Source organism: Cetorhinus maximus, chromosome 22, assembly GCF_964194155.1.
Source record: "Cetorhinus maximus chromosome 22, sCetMax3.hap1.1, whole genome shotgun sequence".
NCBI classification, from domain to species: domain Eukaryota; kingdom Metazoa; phylum Chordata; class Chondrichthyes; order Lamniformes; family Cetorhinidae; genus Cetorhinus; species Cetorhinus maximus.
In genome coordinates, this window is record NC_135900.1 from 14,724,833 (window position 1) to 14,745,236 (window position 20,404).

The 20,404-nt window shown below is 42.9% G+C and overlaps 1 protein-coding gene across 3 annotated transcripts in view; it reads right to left on the minus strand.

Annotated features, from left to right (window-relative positions):
* Window positions 1-553: 553 nt before the first annotated feature.
* The window catches only part of LOC144696487 (monocarboxylate transporter 2-like), a 158,260-nt gene continuing 138,409 nt past the window's right edge, over window positions 554-20,404 (minus strand). For all 3 annotated transcript variants that reach the window (XM_078567839.1, XM_078567837.1, XM_078567838.1), the window contains one exon: window positions 554-2,685. In XM_078567839.1, the coding sequence (XP_078423965.1) occupies window positions 2,420-2,685 (266 nt within the window). In that variant the 3' untranslated portion in view covers window positions 554-2,419. The remainder of the gene's footprint in view (window positions 2,686-20,404) is intronic.

The following is a 20,404-nucleotide window of genomic DNA, read 5'->3' on the forward strand; positions in this document are numbered from 1 at the left end:
TTGCTTCTCTATTTCCATCATATCTTCAATTATTAAGATAGCGCTTGTATTTGAAAAGCATGTTGAGGTTGGAAAAGTAAATCCACAGTACACATTCTGGGGGCAACTGTAACCTAACTAGCCCAGTTGAAAACTGACAGGGTCTAGGTGCAAAACTGGTTTTACAGCTTGTTGACTTTTGAAGTCAATGAGAAGTGATAGTGCACGCACTGTAAAACCAACATTCCAGCCAATCCCATGGGTTTCCCCTCCAGCTAGTTAGCTTTAAATTGCCTCGTATATTGTGCCATGATGTTGTGTTTGAAACTGAAAAATTGATGGCCCACATTTATATTAAATACCAAATACTGCAGGTACTTTTAGAATTTTCCTGGTCACTAATTATACTGTTGCTAAGAAGTAAAGAGGTAGTGCTAACTTTGGGAAGTATCTAAAGGTCACCCCAGCCCTAATCTCACTGTGACCATGGATCAGTGCATAAGATTCATAACTGAAGTAAGCGTGGCACAGTGGGGCGTGACAGCGCCCGCTTATCTCCAAGTTGTCAGTTCCATTTGTATTGCTGTAAGGAGAGGCTGGGAATGATAGACACTTCCCCACTGAGAAGCAGCGAAAATCAACAGAGTTGTACCAAGTTGCTCACTTGCAATTCTTTAAGCCAACGTGATATGAGCTGAGTTTACTCGATGCTGAGGCCTTTCACTTACTCCATTTACTTGCTTAGAATGCGGACTTTATTATACGATAGATTTTTATTAGAAAAGTAAAAACAGTTGCACCATAAAATTCTGTCCTGTATCTTGAAAATATAATAGAACCATTTAAATACAAATTAAAAAGCTTAGTTAAAATCAAAACTTATGGCACCGACCTGATTTAATAGAATTGTTGCACAAAATGTCTTCAAGAAAACACTAAGGCTTTTCCTGAGTGACATAATGCTGAAGGTAAAGAGAAGCTTTGGTGCAAGGTAATGGAATATTTTAACACTCAGGCACCCAGTGCCTTCAATTAGCACCTCCAGATCAGAAATGGTGCAGGTAATTGGATTTTAAAGCTCACTTCACTCTGCCCCAATTAAATGCCCCAGCACCAAACAGCGAATAATGTGCCAATCTCTTCCAAGAATGTGCCAATGCTACTTATCTATTTGATACTAGCCATCCTGTAGTTTGAGTGAGACTGCCAATTTATAACACCAACAACTTGCATTTATATAGCCCCTTTAATGTAGAAAAACACCTCAAGGTGCTTCACAGGAGCAATTATCGAACAAAGTTTGACAGTGTCAATGGGTGACAAAACATGAGGCAGTGTGATGCTGTGGGCTTCTGTCACTAAGAATTGGCCAAACTTCATTTCACTTCAGAGCTTTAAACTCTAGAGTATTTCAACATTGATTTCATTTTCAGATGAATACTCGAGCCTAGATTTTCTGATTGGCATTATTTTAAAATTAGAGAGGTTACCGCCAGTGTTAAAACAACATTGATTAGAAAATCTAGGCTTAAGGGCCCCTGTCCCTCAAGCTCTCTCTTATATCTAGTTAAAATCTTTTTGAGTGGCAGAGCTTAATTTAGCTCGTTTACCAGGCTTTAATCTATTTAATCGCAAAACAAAAGAACAGTAAAGGCAAGGCCTTTTCACTCTTCATTAGGTTTCTTGAAAGTCAAACTTAATGAAAGGGTGGGTTCAAGTCTATCGAGACTTTATTAGGAAGGGTTATTTCTTCATGAGGAAGAACAGGAGCTCATCTTCAATTATTCTTAGTCTAGTGCCCTCTTCTGAACAAAGTTTATAATTACTGATTCTTTTGCATGCAGTCTTGATTCTGCTGTAACAGTGCCTTAATATTTTAATTAAGGTAGTTCTTAGCACAGGTATCTTAGACTGTAACATTTTTTAAAAGTTGTACATGGTAAAAAAAATTGTGGTCAATCAGGAACAAATTACAGGCTTCATTTGTTTTGCTGGCATACTATTAAAAATGTTTAGTGGCAACTATTAAGATCTGGATTTAACATGTCTGCATTATGGCAGGTTACAGAGGTGAACATTTGGGACAGAAAAAGTTGAAGGACTATGTTCTGCATTTTAATCATTATGAATTCATCATTCTTCTCTTTTCCTGCTAAATAAGGATATATTTAATTAACAATGCAGGACAAAAGCAGAATCATCTGTGACTTCTCCCAGAAGAATTATAAACTAGGGTAACAAGTGATACTCAAAGGGTTACCCCTTAGGAACACAAGGTTTAATGTATGACACCATGCTTATGCAGCTGAAAATACTTACCCCTGTTGGAAAACTGGATATCTATCTGGGGTTTGACATATCTATATTCTGAAGTGAAATTAAAACTCTGGCGCTCAATTCCAAGTGCATACTGGGAACAAAATCAGGGCAGCATGTGGTGTTAAATATCAGTTTCCTTCTCAGAAGAAATTCCCAACAGCATCTGGGGATTAACTTCAACATCATCAGTGCCATTATCACAGATATCATTTAGTTCTGCATCATGTGGTGGTGCCTTCATGTTGGCCTCTTCCATTCTCTTCTCCTTCTCCAGGAGCCGGTAGTTGATTGCATTTGCAATGAACAAATAGATACTGGCTAGTATCACAATGCTTCCACACACAATGTACATGTACCTGTAATCTTGAGTTATGTCCACCAGCAATCCTGAAAGACAATAACGACATTCTTGCGTTTAATAGATGAATTGTCAGTGCTTCAAAGCATCCAAAACAAGGCTATGAGCAATCGAATTGATTAAAGGAGCACTGATGAGGAAACTGATTAGAAAGCCAATTTACAAAGCCAGGCCTGAACTTTCTGGTTGGCGATATATTTAACATTAATGCTGACTCACTTAAGGTGGTCTGTTGACTTAAGTATTTTAAAAGAGTATCGGGAGGATCAAACTGCCACCGAGCTCCTCCGGCTTTTTTAGTTTTATCCAAAGAGAAAGAATGTGCCATCATCCCATCCCTCTCACATGGAGACATAGACCCTGACAAAAACTGGAAGGTGGTAAACGAGAAGGGACCAGATTTAGCAACCTGCAAACTTGGAAGTATGGGTTTCCCGGAGATCCTATTTCAACGTGATTTTATATTTTTCGCATTGTTTTCCCAGTGACAGCCAGCCAGGCTGAAAGGCTATCATGCTGTAAGGCGGCGCAGGGCAGAGGTGAGTCAGGCATGGCACGGTGATGTCGGGGTTTAATTGGACATTGAAGGTCACAAGATGGGAGTGGAGTGGAGGTGAGTCACACAAGGCGGGGTGGCAGGTCAGGGGGAGAGTTGGACATTGGAAGTCGGGTGGGAAGTGAGTCATCGGAGGTGAACTGGACATCAGAGGCTGGGGGGGGTGGCGTTGGATATTGTTGGTCAGGTGAGTCACACATGAGAGCAATGGGAGATCAGGAGTTGAGTTTCTACAACCATTAATGAGACTAGCTTTATATCCTAGATTTATTAATTGAATTTAAATTCCATCAGCTACCATAGTAGGATTTGAACCCTTGTCCCCAGGGCCTGGGCCTCTAGATGACTAGTTCAGTGACTACGCCACCATCTACCCCAAGGTCAGGAGTTGAGTGGGACATTGGATTTTATCAAGGTTCAGGGAGAGTTTTTAAAAATTTATTCATGGGTGGGCATGTATTTATTGCCCATCCCTAATTGCCCTTGTTCAGGGGGCAGTTAAGAGTCAACCACATTGCTGTAGGTCTGGAGTAACATGACCAGGTAAGGACAGCAGAGTTCCTTCCCTAAAGGACATTAGTGAGCCAGATGGGTTTTTACGACAATCGGCAATGGTTTCATTCCTGATTTTTATTACTAGTCCAGTGACAGTGCCACTTTACCAGCACCTCCCGCTGTTGCTCATCAATAGTCTGATCATGGACCTGGGGGTGCGTTAGCTGTCAGGCGATTGAAAGGAATGGATCAAGGGGTTGCTTAATGGTAAGCCTGGGGGTCTGGGGTGGGGCGAGGTGAGGAAGGGCTCCTGCTGCTCTTGGCCTACAAGCAAGCCTGGAAGGACCTTTACCTGTTGCATCCAGCTGTTCTCAACTCAAAGCCTTGCTGGAGGAATTAAATTGAAAAGTCAGTGAAATACCATTTAGAGAGACCTAATTGGATCTCCTGCGTGGTAGTCGGTGGTCTTTTATTATCACGCTTGAAAATCTTTAATCACCGTGTTTAGTCCAATACCTACCAGTGACCTGATTTTATAGAATTGAAAATTACTTTAAAACTTTAGAGAAGCATTTAGTCGGTTCACTGGTCTACAGTCGTCAGTTCCTTGTGTAGATTGATTTCTAATATTTACAAGTTGCCTTTTCGTATCCGTGCACTTAAAAAAGAGCTCAAATTCAGTACTTTCCTCAGTGGCCATCAAACAGGCACAATTAACGAAACTCATCAGAGTGATTAATTCAATCAAGGGAGTGGCCATTTTGTGGGTGGGGCCAGCTCACTGTGAAATATTTTTTAAACTGGCACAAAGGATTGCAGGAGATCCATTTGTCCTGGACATAACTTGTGCCTGAAATTTCTTGATTTTTTTTTGCACTGGTTTGGCCAATTTCATGTGAACCTCTAACCCCTCGGTGAATAACTCTCTCTCTCTCTTTCCTGAGCAGAAAAAGTAACAGAGCTCTATTACTGTGCAGTCTTGACTCTGTATCACTGAATGGATCTACATGACATTATTACATTTTGAGTAACATGGAAATTCTGAAACATGGGAGAAGGTCATTTGCTAATTTATTGAAATATGCCCGTGACACTTTAACAGGAAGGAAATGCAAATATTGGTAAGAGGATATCGTAGCTTAGAAACATAAAGCTAATGCCAAGCACAGTGTTTTTCAAAACTCCCACTTCGTATTAGTTTTGTTCAGTGACAGATCTTTCACCTCAATCAGAAGGTTCTGGGTTCAAACCCACTCCAGAATTTCAGCACATAATCCAAGCTGCGATGTTGGTGTCGTGTGAAGGGAGTATAGGAGGAGCCATCTTTCAGATGAAGAATTAAACTGAGGCCTCATCTGTCTGTTCAGGTGGACATGAAAGATGCAATCCCCCAACCAACATTGTTAAAACAGATTAACTGGCCATTCACTCATTGTGGAACCTTGCTATAGACTGGAAGAACCAGAAGGGCAAAGGTAGCATAGATGAAGAGTTCATAGAATGTTTCCGGAGTAGTTTCTCAGAACAACACATTCTGGAGCCAACCAGGGAGCAGGCTAGATTAGACCTGCTATTGAGCAACAAGATAGGATTAATTGATAACCTCCTAGTGAAGGCAACCCTAGGTAGCAGCGATCATAATATAATTTAATTTTATATTCATTTTGAGGGAGAAACGAGTGTGTCCAAGACTAATGTTTTAAACTTAAATAAGGGCAATTATGAGGGCATGAAAGCAGAGCTAGCTAAAGTGAACTGGCAAATGAGGTTAAGGAATGTGTCATTAGAAGATCAGTGGCAGACATTTAAAGAGATATTTCAGAATGCACAGAGTACATACTTTCCAATGAGAAAGAAAAGTTCCAAGGGGAGGGCCCACAATGCGTGGTTAATTAAAAAGATTAAAGACAGTATCAAACTTAAAGAAAAAGCATATCATTACGCAAAGATGGGTAGCAGGTCAGAAGATTGGAAAGAATATAAAGAACAGCAAAGAATGATAAAAAGATTAATGAGAAAGGAAAAATTAGAGTATGAGAGAAAGCTAGCTAGTAATCTAAAGACGGATAGCAAGAGTTTCTATAGGTTCTTAATTAGAAAAGTTGACAAAGTGAGCATTGGTCCTATAGAGAGTGCGCCTGGGGAATTGATAATGGAAAGTAGGGAGATGGCAGATGAATTAAACAGGTATTTATCTTCAGTCTTCACTATAGAGGACACAAATAACATCCCGGAAATAGCTGTAGATCAGAAAATGGAAGGGGGGAGGAACTTGGGGAAAATTACAATCACCAGGGGAGTGGTATTGGGCAAATTGTTGGGGCTACGGGCTGACAAATCCCCAGGTCCAGATGGGCTTCACCATTTGAAGAAGTGGCTCGTAAATTAGTTGATGCGTTGGTTTTAATTTTCCAAAATTCCCTAGATTCGGGAAAGGTGCCATTAGATTGGAAAATAGCAAATATAACTCCTTCATTCAAAAAAGGAGAGAGACAGAAAGCAGGAAACTATAGGTCAGTTAGTCTAATGTCTGTCATAGGGAAAATGTTAGAAACTATTATTAAAAATGTTATAGCAGGGCAATTAGAAAAATTCAAGGCATTGAGGCAGACTCAACACGGTTTAGTGAAAGGGAAATCATGTTTAACCAACTTATTTGAGTTTTCTGAAGGAGTCACATGTGCTGTGGATAAAGGGGATAAAGGTGGATGTACTATACTTAGATTCCTGGAAGGCATTTGATAAAGTGCCACATCAGAAAATAAAAGCTCATGGTGTAGGGGGTAACATATTGGCATGGATAGAAGATTGGTTAGCTAACAGAAAGCAGAGAGTTGGAATAAATGTACTTTTTCTGGTTGGCTGGATGTGATGAGTGGTGCACCACAGGGATCAGTGCTGGGGCCTCAACTTTTTACAATTGATATAAACGACTTGGATGAAGGGACCGAAGGAATGGTGGCTAAATTTGTTGATGACACAAAGATAGGAAAGTAAACTATGAAGAGGATGTAAGGAGGCTACAAAGTGAAATGTTCATTTTGGCAGGAAGAATAAAAAGGACGCTTATGATCAAAATGGTGAGAGACTGTAGAGCTCTGAGATTCAGAGGGATCTGGGTGTCCGAGTGCATGAATCACAAAGGTTAGTATGCAGGTACAGCAGGTAATCAGGAAAGCAGTAGGTTATCATTTATTTTGAGGGGAATTGATTACAAAAGTAGGGAGGTTATGTTTCAGTTATACAGGGCACTGGTGAGGCCACATCTGCAGTACTGTGTACAGTACTGGTCTCCTTATTTAAAGAAAGATGTAAATGCGTTAGAAGCAGTTCAGAGAAGGTTTACTAGATTAATACCAGGAATGGGCGGGTTGTCTTATGAGGAAAGACTGGACAGGTTAGGCTTCTATCCACTGGAATTCATAAGAGTAAGCGGTGACTTAATTGAAACCTTTGAGATCCTGAGGGGTCTTGACAGGGTGGATGTGGAGAGGATGTTGTCTTGATGTCTTCTTGTGGGAGAATCTAAAACTAGGGGTCACTGTTTAAAAATAAGGGGTTGCTCGTTTAAGACAGAGATGAGGAGAAATGTTTTCTCTCAGAGGGTTGTGAGTCTTTGGAACTCTCTTGCTCTAAAGGTGGTGGACGCAGAGTCTTTGAATATTTTTAAGGCAGAGCTAGATAGATTCTTGATTAACAAGGCGGTGAAAGGTTATCGGGGGTAGGCAGGAATGTGGGGTTGAGGTTACATTCAGATCAGCCATGGTCTCATTGAATGACAGAGCGGGCTTGAGGGGCCAAGTGGCCTTATCCTGCTCCTAATTCGTCTGTTCATATGTTCGTATCTGCAAATTGTCAGCCCTTAGACCCCAACAAAATGAAAATTCCCACCGTTCAAAAAGTCATTTATAAGAATTGAAGAATTTTGGGGTGTTGAGGGCACACAAGGAGGTACATAAATGTGAGGCTGACACTTTAGTGCAGCACAGGTGAAGTTTCACTTTTCAGATGAGACAATGGACTCATTTGGAGGCTAAAGATCGGATATCACTATTTCAAAGAGGAGCAGGGGCAATATTTATGCATCAGCTAACATTGTTCACCTTAAATGTTGAATGTAGGACCTGCTGTGTGCAACTAACCTGCTGTGTTTGCCTAAATTACAACAGTGACTACATTTCAAATTACCTCATTGGTTATGAAGTACATTGATTCATCCCAAGAATGTGAAAGGCACTATGTAAATGCGAATGTTTCTTTCTTTCTGTGACTAGCAGGTGCATAAACCAATCTATATATCACTTGCAATATGAAAGGATGATTGAAAAAGTGAACAATGCAAAACAACTAATAAATGCAAAGACTCCCAGTTGCCTAATCATATATTTAAAACAATTTTCAAGCTGAAAAATAAAAAAATGATCATTGCCTCACTGAACATGTTGTGAACATTCTGGGTGTTCGTACTCAGATGGAGTTTGGTCCTATTTTCCAGGTAGCTCACTATGCAAGGTTAACCCAATAGATTCTCTCCTACTCTTGATCTTAGCTGGTCCTAGAACATCTCACTGCAAACGGCTGAGTGAAGAGTTACTATCTCTTGTCATCTCGAAGCTGCCAATCAATCCCAGAAGCTGTCATCTAACATGCTCTTTGAAACAGTAGTAGCTGGTTCATAGTTCCACATGAGAGCAATTTAAAGCTGATACTGCAGTTTCATTACAATGCAGGAGCTATCTCAACACAACAATCCCTGAAATACCATTATTCCCAAGCACATTGCTACCACACCCCCACCCTGCTGCCACCGCCCGCCCCCCCCACCCTTCACCACTGAATAAAGCATAGCTTGTTTGGAGATTCCCTTTCTGCTCTTCATGCGGTGAAACTGTACAATGTCTTTCTTTAGTGGGAAGGAGGGATGGAAGAAAGAAACAAAACAAACCTTGCATTACTTTAGGACATCCCAAAGCACTTGTCATGGAGATGTGCTTTATGCCAAATAATGATTTTTAATCCACCAGCTGGAAATCTGAATTGAACTTTTAAAAAACAGACATCTTAAAAACCCAAAGGCTAAAGTGACTTAAACTCATAGCCCAAGATGGCTAACCCCAATATGCATTACTATACATTCCACATTCCAATTCATTGGCGTAAAGTCAGGCTGTTTGCAAAACCCGTCAAAGACAATGACGTCAGAGAGTGTGAAGGGTTTACACCTCCTGTCTCGTTAGCAAGGCATCTATGGCAATCACTTGAGGTATTCAACTATTGGAGACAGGACTAATTGATTGGACAATGGGATCTCGACTAAGTTAGCTTCCGGTCATGAGCTAATCAAGTCACCTTTGAAATTCACAGACAAAATCTCCTTTTCTCAATTCCCCTGGCAGGTGGAGAAGGAAGGTCACATGACAACTCATTGACTGTTTTAAGCACATCTTTTCTCAGCAGAACAGAGGGCAAACAGCTAAGGGAGGAGACCTAAGTGGGGTCCCTCCTGCCTCCCCTTTTTCTCCAACCACCCAGTAAGCTTTGAGCCCTGTTTGCTGGCTGTGAACACCCAGGGATGCTGTGTTGCAGACAGAGATTTTCTAAAAGAATCCAACACAGCACTACTGTTTCCCAAAGAACAACCAACTCAGTCGTCTACATCTTTAAAATCGGAAGCATTGAGGCCATCGGATTCAGCATGAAGCCAGCCAAGTCACCAAAGTACAGACTGTGTACTCTTTTACTTTTATTTAAGGAACTCCAATTTGGCCAACCTATCCATCCTCACTCTGTATGTATGTATATATATATATATATATATATATATATATATGTGTGTGTGTGTATGTATGTATGTGTACTTCATGTGCGTGCGTATGTGTGAAAGTCAGAGCATATTTTTATTATTTTGCTTAGATTGGTTATAATAAAGATTTCTTATAATAAAGTTAACCTCTTTCTTTGTTAAGAGAACCTCTCCTATTGGTTCTTTTATGATCAAAGTGGCCTGAATTTTGCGCTTGTCGAGTGCGTGCGGTCGGTGGGCCCGGAAGTGCATGCGAACTTCGCTTCTGCCTGCAACCGGCCCCCGCCTGCGATCTTGTCAAATGCGCCCAGAGAAAGGTTCAGCACTGCCGGTGGGGGGCGGGAGGAGGGTGGGCGCCGACATCATCGCGAGTGCTGGGTGAGCACTTCCGCTGAGCTCCCTGAAGGCAGACAGAGGCAGCTGCCTCAGGGAGCTGCAGGCCTCCACAGAATAAACAAAACTACAAATATGCTGCAAAAAATGCCCATGCAGTACAATCAAGCACCTGAAAGCATCCCTCATAAAAAAGGTCCCCAGATGTTTATTTTAATTTTAAATCTTAACGGAGATTTCATCCCGCCCTTGGGTGAAGTTTAATCAAAAATGTAAAGCCTGCCTGGCCGACTGACCCGCCTGCCAACTGTAAGGTTGGATGGGCCATGACAAATTGCTGACAATTGGGCCGTTAATGGGCTTAATTGCCCTCTTAATTGTCAGCGGGCAATCTTCCGACTTTTGCATGCGTCCGCTGAACACAACATCCTGCGAGTGTTCGATGACGTTGGGGTACTCATAAGAACATAAGAACTAGGAGCAGGAGTAGGCAATTCAGCCCCCCGAGCCTGCCCCGCCATTCAATACGATCATGGCTGATCTCATTTCGGCCTCAACTCCAATTTCAACCCATTACTAATTAAAAATCCATCTCCATCTTAAATTTATTCAGCGTCCCGGCATCCACTGCACTCTGAGGTAGTGAATTCCACAGATTCACGATCCTTTGAGAAAAGTAATTCCTCCTCATCTCTGATTTAAATCTACCACCCCTTAGCCTAAAGCTATGGCCCCTCGTTCTAGAATGCCCCACAAGGGGAAACATCTGCTCCACATCTACTTTGTCTATCCCCTTTAGCATCTTATATACCTCAATTAGATCTCCTCTCATCCTTCTAAACTCTAGCGAGTATAGGCCTAAACTGCTCAATCTCTCCTCATAAGACAAGCCCCGCATCTCTGGAATCAGCCTAGTGAACCTCCTCTGAACCGCCTCCAATGCAACTACATCCTTCCTCAAGTAAGGGGACCAAAACTGTGCACAGTACTCCAGGTGCGGCCTCACCAATGCCTTGTACAGTTGCAACAACACTTCCCCTCTGCTCCTTTAGCAATAAATGCCAAAATTCCATTTGCCTTCCTTATTGGCTGCTGTACCTGCATACTGGCTTTCAGCGATTCATGCACGAGGACACCCAGATCCCTTTGCACTGAAGCATTCTGAAGTTTCTCTCCATTTAAATAATAAGTCGCCTTTTTATTCTTCCAACCAAAATGGATAACCTCACACTTATCCACGTTAAACTCCATCTGCCAAATTTTGGCCCATTCACCTAACCTGTCCATATCCATTTGTAAATTTCCTATTACACTCGCCCGACATCATCTCGCGCAATTTCACCCCGGTTCGGGTTGGGCACCCGCCCACCCGCGGAATGTAAAATTCTGGCCAGTGTGTAAATAGTTAAATACTCACTGAATTGGCAAGCGTGTCCTTTGCAGAAAAAAGAAACCTGTTGCAGTCAAACAAGGAGAGGGCAAAGAGGGGAGCCATTCAACCCCTCCTCACCTGGTCATAACACACTATACAGCCCATAATATTTTTTGTAATTGCAATTACTGTTGTAATGTAGCAAATGTGACAGCCAATTTACACACAGCAAGGTTCCCCAAAATAGTGCCATATGATCTTTAATGTCCACCTGAGGGCAGAGGGGGAACTCACTCAGAAAGCAGCACCTCTGACCGTGTAGCTCCCCCTCAATACTACACTGGAGAATCAGTCTAGATCTTTGTGTTTGAGCCTCTGCAGTGGGACTTGAACCTTCTAACTCAGAAGAGAGAGTGCTACCACTGAGCTACCGCTGACACCTCCTGTATGTGATGAGCTTGGTTGCTCTTAATTCCACTTCTCTGTAGGTATGAGCACATAGCACAAAACTGTCGCTAAATCACTAAATTGTTCAGACAGAGTAGATGGAACATTGCTCTGAAATGGCTTGTTATATACTTGACCTAGGGGTACTTGATAGTGAAACTGGATGCCTAAAATTCCATTGCCTAGCAGTAGTGTCCCTTACCTTGTTGAACATAAAATTCCTGCTTAAAAAAAAAGATGCGCCTTTCGCACTGGGCACAAATAAAATGCTTAATATAGAGGATAAAAGCGGTGCCAACAGGCAGCATGGCTATCTCTGGAAGTGAAGGTCAAAAACCTAATAACCCTGGTAAGCAATGAGAGCTGCTGACAACCTGTGAAATTATAACCCCTCCTCTCGTGACAATACAAGTGCTTAGTCACCCCAAGGTCATTGCCTGACACTTGAGTGCTTCATCTAAGTCCAAAAGAGATTGGCAAGTGCCCTCACATGCTGAAATGGCAGTCATACTTAAACGCCGTAAGCAAAAGAGCTCCTCAAACATGTAATACGGCGTTGTGACTGGGCGTGTAATACCCTGCCAAAGTAAATGAAGCAACTGTATCTGAAAGGATTTGCTCGGACTTCTCGTGTTACAGTGTGAATCCCATTACCTGCATCAGACATTCAGGAAAATAAGTGCACCAGCAGCAGCTACGATATCAATAACTAGGGCAGTAAAATGCCCAAGCATACTTGGGAATTAAAAGTTCAACCATTCAAACTTTCATTCTGCTTAGGAAATGTCTTCCTTCCTGTGTGTTCATATTTTTGTTCTGTTCCCTTTTTAGGTCGCTCAATGCTGGTACTGATGACTGCCCCTAATCATTGGTCAAAGGCTTCTATCTGGGAAGTGCCTGGGGGAAAATAATTGGCAGGGCAATGGGGAAGGAATATGGGGGTCAGACTGATTTGATAGCTCTGTCAAAGCGATGGGCCACATGGCCTCTTTCTGTGCTGTAAAGTTCTAAGATTGTGGTTCATTCCATTTTGGTCATCCAGTGCAGAAGCAGCTTGCCCAGGATTGTCCTTTGCCCTTCCTTGAGATATCTTATAGACAAAAGGGCTGATGTCACATCCTGCCACCTAGTTTTAAATTAGTTCCCAGGATATGGAAGATGCTGGCATATATTGTCTACTCCTGAGCACAATAAGTTGACCAATGTGTAGGTCCAACTCAGTAAAGGTGCCAGGTTCTCTTTCTTGAATGACTTAAGTGAAGCGATTAGGTTCTTATTAAAAATCTGCAGGCTATCATTGTGGGATGGGTGACCAGGATTCTTCCAGCTCAGTTCTGGATAACCCTGTAAGCAAAAGCCCTATAGTGGGTAGGATGATCATAATTGGACAAGCAGCTTACTAATAGCCTGTCTGAGAGGTGACGTGGGTTTAAATGGTTAAACTCCACCAACACTCAGGCACTTACAGCTGGTGCTCTGTCTACCTAAGAAATAAGAACCCAAAGGGGCAGGAGTGGACCAAAAAGCTACTCAAGCCATATAAATTCTGTGGCTACAAGAGCGGGTCAGAGGCTAAGAATCCTGCGATGAGGATTCCAGATGGTGTAGATACACCCACAGTGCTGTTAGGGAGGGAGTTCCAGGGTTTTGACCCAGTGACAGTGAAGGGACGGCGATATAGTTCCAAGTCAGGATGGTGAGTGACTTGAAGAGGAACTTCCAGGTGGTGGTGTTCCCATGCATCTGCTGCCCTTGTCCTTTGAGATGGTAGAGGTCGCAGGTTTGGAAAGTGCTGTTGAAGGAGCCTAGGTGAATTCCTGCAGTGCACCTTGTAGATGGTACACACTGCTGCCACTGAGCGTCAGTGGTAGAGGGAGTGAATGTTTGTGGATTGGGTGTCAATCAAGCAGGCTGCTTTGTCCTAGACAAAGCTTCTTGAGTGTTGTTGGATCTGCACTCATCCAGGCAAGTGGTCAGTATTCCATCACACTCCTGACTTGTGCCTTGCAGGTGGTGGACAGCCTTTGGGGAGTCAGGAGGTCAGTTACTCGTCACAGGATTCTTAGCCTCTGATCTGCTCTTGTAGCTACAGTATTTATATGGCTGGTCAATGGTAACCTCCAGGAAGTTGATAGTGGAGGATTCAGCAATGGTAATGATGTTGAATATCAAGGGGAGATGTTTGGATTCTCTCTTGTTGGAGATGGTCATTGCCTGGCACTTGTGTAGCAAGAATGTTACTTGCCATTTATCAGCACATGCCTGAATGTTAAGTAAGTGCCGCTTGATAGCACTGTCGACGACCCCTTCAATCACATTGCTGACAATCAAGAGTAGACTGATTGGGGCAGTAATTGGCCGGCTTAGATTTTTCCTGCTTTTTGTGGACAGGACATACCTGGGCAATTTTTCACATTGCCAGGTAGATGCCAGTCTTGTAGCTGTACTGGAACAGCTTCGCTAAGGGAACAGTTAGTTCTGGCGCACAAGTCTTCAGTGCTATTACTGGAATCTTGTCAGGACCCATAGCCTTTGCAGTACCCAGTGCCTCCAGCCATTTCTTGATATCACGTGGTGTGGATTGAATCGAATTGGCTGAAGACTGGCATCTGTGATGCTGGGGACCTCAGGAGGAGGCCAAGATGGATCATTCATTTGGCACATCTGGCTGAAGATTGCGAATGCTTCAACCTTGTCTTTTTCACTGATGTGCTCGACTTCCTCATCAATGAAGATGGGGATATATGTGGAGCCTCCCCCTCCAGTTAGTTATTTAACCATTCATGACTGGATATGGCACCACTGCAGAGCTTAGATCTATCTGTTGGTTATGGGCTTAGATGTTCTAAAGGAAATAATCTCTCAGTGCCCCTTCAGAATTTTGTGTGTTTCAATAAGATCACCTTTCATTCATTAAATTCCAGAGAGTAACTGCCCAATTTACTCATCCTCTCATCATTGGACAACCCTCTCATCTCAGGAACTAATCTACTGAACCTTTGCTCTACTGCCCTCAAGTCAAATATATCCTTCCGTAGGTATGAAGACCACATCTACACAGAGTACTCCAGATGTAGTCTGACAATTGTACAAGTGTAGCAAGACTTCCTTAATCCTCTTGCAGTAAAGGTCAATATGCCATTTGCCTTCCTAACTGCTTGCTGCACCTGTGTGTTAACTTTCTGTGCTCCTTGTATGAGTACACCCAAGTTCCTTTGAACATCAACATTTACAAGTGTCATATACTCCATCTGCCACTTGGTTGCCCACTCACTTAGCCTATTTAGATCTCTGTGTCCTCCTCACAGCTTACCCTCCCACCTATTAGCTTTTGTACTTCAAATCAACTTCAGGAGCAATGTGACAACTTGGACCGACAGCCAGTGCACAACAAAAAAGTCAGAGCCCTTAAATAGTTAAGACAGCAACTCCATTTGGCCCAACTCAATTGTCCTTCAAAATTATCACAAGTCCAAGAAACATAAGATACAGAAGGTAGAGTGAGTGAAGGGTTTAGGGGGTACCTTAAAACAGAAAAGGTAAATTTATGTGATTTGTACATTATACACTGTCTGAGCCCTGCCACTGTGATAATCATACCTCTAACTGTCTCTCCTCTTCCTATGATGTGTACCATTTTGATTAATGGGATAATTTGTCTGGAAAGATACTAGGGATGCCTGTGAAAGATAATAGCGAGAACAGGTCTCAACAACGCCAACAATGTGCATTTATACAGTGCCTTTAACATAGTAAAACATCCCAAGGCACTTTGCAGGAGCGTTATTAATCAAAATGTGACACCAAGCTACATAAGGAGATATTAGGACAGGTGGAGGTCAGTTTTAAGGAACATCTGCATTACAACATTTACAACAGTGATTACACTTCAAAAAGTACCTCAGTGGCTGTAAAGTGCTTTGAGATGTCTGGTGATCATGCACAGCATTATATAGATGCGTATAATTTCCCTTTTTTATCTTAAATAAAGTGAGAAAGAGGTAGGGAGGTTTAGGAAAGGGATTCCAGAGCTTAAGGCCTCAGCAGCTGAAAGATATGGTCCCCCAATCATAGAGCAATGAAAATCAGAGATGGTCAAGAGATGAGAATTGGAGGAATGCAAATACCCTAGACAGTTGTAAGGATGGAGAGGATGACAGAGATAAGGGAGGGGTGAGGCCATGGAAGAATTTGAACGCAAGGGTGAGAATTTTAAAATTGAGATGCAAATAACATGATACACCAAAGACAACAATATTTTGTATTTCTGGGAGATTTGGTTCATTTTCTTCCTGCAGGAAGATCAGAATTTTTCCCTTCAGTGTTTGTTATTTTATATAATAACGCATATCACAGTTAGAAGAGGATTTGTTCCGTTGGTAACACCTACTGTTATAACACTGTTACTGAGATGATGCAGTGTTTTGGAGAAAGAGCATCAATATCAGCTAAAAGTGATACCTCAATACTGGTAGCACATTTAGCTAAATAGTCATAGTTTTAATCCATAATATTTGTTAAAATAACATATATTGCTGAAAAAATACACATTTTCAAAGCTTTTCGTCTTGTACTTATCAGGGCAATTCACAAGAACAACAATTGTTCCCTTTATATTTGGTATTCTTGCAAATTGTCCTGATGAGTCCAAGATGAAAAGCTTCAACAACATGTCCTTTTTAAGCAATAATCAAGTTCTGTACTACCAAATGACTATTTACAAACATATTATATAGTTTCAACTGTAGTTATATCATTATATATATTATGTAGTTCCAATCATCATTTATAATTATATAGTTCCTTCTTTCTGCAGGCTCAAACTGATTTCCTAGTTGAAATTGGGGAAATAACTCATTTAAAATTTAGAGGGGAAGTTTTCAGGGTGGAAAAGAACATATAATATTACCACAAGATGGCATTCTTACAACCCATGTGACATTTACTCAAACACATTTTAGCTTTGTACCTAGGGAAGTGTCTCCTCTGCTCTATCTGTCGTGATGTTAGAAATATGTTCTTTACCTTGTACAATTTTGCCACAAGTAACATATGCAGGAGATCATTCCTGGTATGAGCAATTGAAGTTTTTGCCCAACTTTACAAGTGTGATGTGATAGCATGGATTTGAAGATTGCCTAACCTGGGGCTTAATGCTTTTGGATGCACAAGCCTGTGAATGCAGGCCTAAGAGTGGCCCATTTGTTACTTAATTTAATAAAACGCACAGATGAATACATACGTCCAGGATAAATTATTGGAATTCTTAGGGGCACGAAGGCTGGTTTTTCAGTAAATTGTTTTGAGCGCTAAATCAGACCATGTCTGCCTAAATTGTGGCTTACCCAACTGGTGCAAAGTTTGAATAAACCAACACTTTAACCTATGGCTGTGTCAAAATGACAGGTTCTGACCAGTTCAGTCCATAATACACAACTGGGTGAAAACGTGGACGCAGCCAGGAAGTACATAAGATGCCATCTGCAATGGCATCCATTCAGTAAGATTTCAGACACTTTTCTCTCTCTTTGGCCTCACGCCAGTTGTGGCTCAGTTGGTAGTACTCTTGCTGTTGAGTCACAAGGCTCTGGGTTCAAGTCCCACTCCAGAACCTGTGCATAAAAATCCATGCTGACATTCCACTTCAGTTCTGGGGGCAGTGCTGCACTGCCACATATGTGCTTTTCTATCCCTTTCCTGACCAACCTCTGTGCCTAATTTCTCTATTAGTTTGCTGTCTCCACTGTCAAAAGCACAGCAGCCGTGTAGTATAAGCAACCCAAGATTTTGCTGGAAATGGTGACAACCAAAACTATCATCAGTAGCGATGATGATGATAAGAAGAACAAATTGCAGTTACAGTTTAGGAGATCAGTTATCTCAGTTGGCAAGAAAGCTAGAGTGTGAGGTAGAATAACATCAATGATGCAGGATCAATCCCCACAACAGCGGAGGTATTTCTTGGGGTCTATCTCCTTGCCTTGCTTCATAGTGACATCATGGCATAGGCCATGACAGTAATCCTCAGACAATGAGGCTGCTAGATAAGGAGAAATAGTGCCTTTAATACATAAAACATCCCTAGACACTTTGCAAAGAGTATGGGAACAGCTGCTGAGCCATGGAGGAAGAGACTAGGAGGGGTGACCAGAAGCTTAGTTAAAGAGATGGGATTTCAGAAGAGATTTGTTTTAAAAGTTGGGGTGTGATGGAAGGCAGAGGCCTGGAAAGGGAGTTCCACAGCCCAGGGTGAAAACAGCTTGAATGATGGAGTGAAGGAAAAGGGTGGAAGGTCACATTTAGAGGAAATGTAGAGAATGTTGCGGACAGAGGATGGTGCAAGGCTGCCGGGGTATTTGAAGGTGAGGATAATTTAGCGTGTTTCACTACACGGAGTCAATGTCGGCCGGCCAGAATGGGCAATTGAGACAGAATTTCGGCGACTTAGATTTGGGAAATCTGCATCTTTTGGAGGACGGAATGTGGAAGGTCAACAAATAGGACACTGGGGAGAATATGTTCAGAGGTGACAGAAGCATGGTTAAGTTTTTCAGCAGTTCAAGGGCTGAGATTGGGGCAGAAGCAGTAAAAAGTGCAGCAATAAAAACAAACGGCTTTGAGAAAGGATAAAATGGTAATTTGGAGCTCAGGTTTGAGTTGCACAAGATGCGAAGATTTCACATAGTTCAAACAAGTGACCAGAAAGATGGAGAGAATCAGTAACATGAGATGGACGTATATGGTGGGACCAAAAGCAATAGCTTTGATCTTTCTGAAGTACAATTGTTGGACCTTTTGACTTAGTGAAGTAGTACAGGCAGCAGAACCAACAGTCTGATAGCCCAGGAGTGGTCACAGGAGGTAGATGTTGGATAGACGGAGCTGGGTGTTGTCACCATGGTAAGTGGGCCCGTGTCTGAATGAGATGTCATTGAGAGGTAGCATGTAGACAAGGAAAGGGTTGGGAGGGGAGTGGAGGCAAAGGTGGGCTCTTGGTGCATTCTGGAGGTTATGCTGTGTGAGCAGCAATAAAATCTGTTGCTGCAGAGGCAGCGATAGGAGTAGAAGCGCTAAATGACAGTCCGTGGAGCCAGAGATCAAAGGAGTGGCAATGGCAAACAATGGCATAATTAACCACATACAATTCTGCAGAGGGTTCGAGGAGCACAAAGAGGAATAGTCAATTATGGTCACAGTCAAAGAGGATTCATGACTTTGGCTCAAAGAGTGTCAAACAAATACATCATTGACACTGGCAATAGGTAGGTCAGGGGAGCAATTTGGCAAGCTGGCACATTCAGCATTGCTGAAGTGCATGGACTTTGCCCTGGCACAAGAGATTAATGACCAGAGGGACAAAGTACTGCAGAGTAAAAGAATACCTTTACTGCCAAGGAGTGGGCAAAATAGGTCACATGTTTGAATGTAAGGAGGGCTGGCCTCTGCTCATATTTGACAGTTTCAAAAGGTGACACTGTGTGTTGGAGTTTCAATTCATCATCCCATACAGTGGTGGTATTGCCAGGCCAGTTCACTGTCACCGTTTCTACATGTAGTAAATTCTAGGTTCCAGGGCAGGCAACATTTGAAAGCTTAAGCACTTTACCATAGTGGGAGGGAACGGGGAAAATGGAAATGATGTCATGTATTTGTTAGTGGTTTGTCTTATTCAGCATTACCCAGAGCCTCAAGCGCGTGACTCATCCGTGGAGTACTGAGGGAGCACTGCGCCGTTGGAATGAGATGTTAAATCGAGGACCTGTCCATTTCTTGGGTGTGCATGAAAGATCCCATGGGTGAGAAGAGCAGGAGTGTTCACCCCAACGTCTTGGCCAATGTTTCTCCCCCAACTAATGGCCTCCAAAAAAAATAGTAAGATTAACTGTTCATTGACCCATAACTTCCAAGCTCTGGGGTGTAGTACCCGGGTGGTAACCCAAAGATGTGCTGGGGGACACATCCACCCCTCCCGCCCCACTGGGAAATCCCCATGTGAAGATTGCACGGCAATTGCGTGGGAAGTTCAAACTTCCGATGGGCAATTGGCCTTCATTGGGAACCATCCAAAAGTACGATTTAAATTGCAAACTTCGGATGGTTCCGACTGTCTTACAGCAATAGTTACCCAGAAAAAGTTAGAAGAATTAAGGCCGCTTCCAGCTCTTGGGTAACTATGGTACTGAACCCAACCCCCGGCCCTCCATGGAACACCCTGATTACCTACCCCACAACCGGTCTACTAACGCCTCCAACTGCCTGACTACCCCCCCAACCCCCAACAGGACTCCCCTACTACTCTCCCCACCTCCCTAGCTACATCCCCACCTCTCCAACTGCCCTACCCACACTCCTGACTGACCACTCCCCTCAACTACCCATCCCACCCCACCGACTACCCATCCACAACCCCAACCCTGACTATCCCCTCCCACCCGACTACCCCCCAACCCCGACTACACTCCCAACCACCCAACTATACCTCCACACCGACTACCCTCCCCGCCCCCCCAGCATACCCTTCCAAAACCCCGCCGGCCACCATCCCACTGCCCACCTGACCTCAGCCCAGTGGCTGTCTCCCACACCCGATTCCAACTCCCCCTCTCCCCTAACGGACCAGCCCCCACCAACAGCCCCTCCCTGGGCCTAAGTCCGAAGGTCTGGCAAGTAAGGTGTGGCTGCATTTCAGTATAAGCAACTAGGGGTGGAGTAGCAATCCGACGGCGATTGCCATTCTTCGGA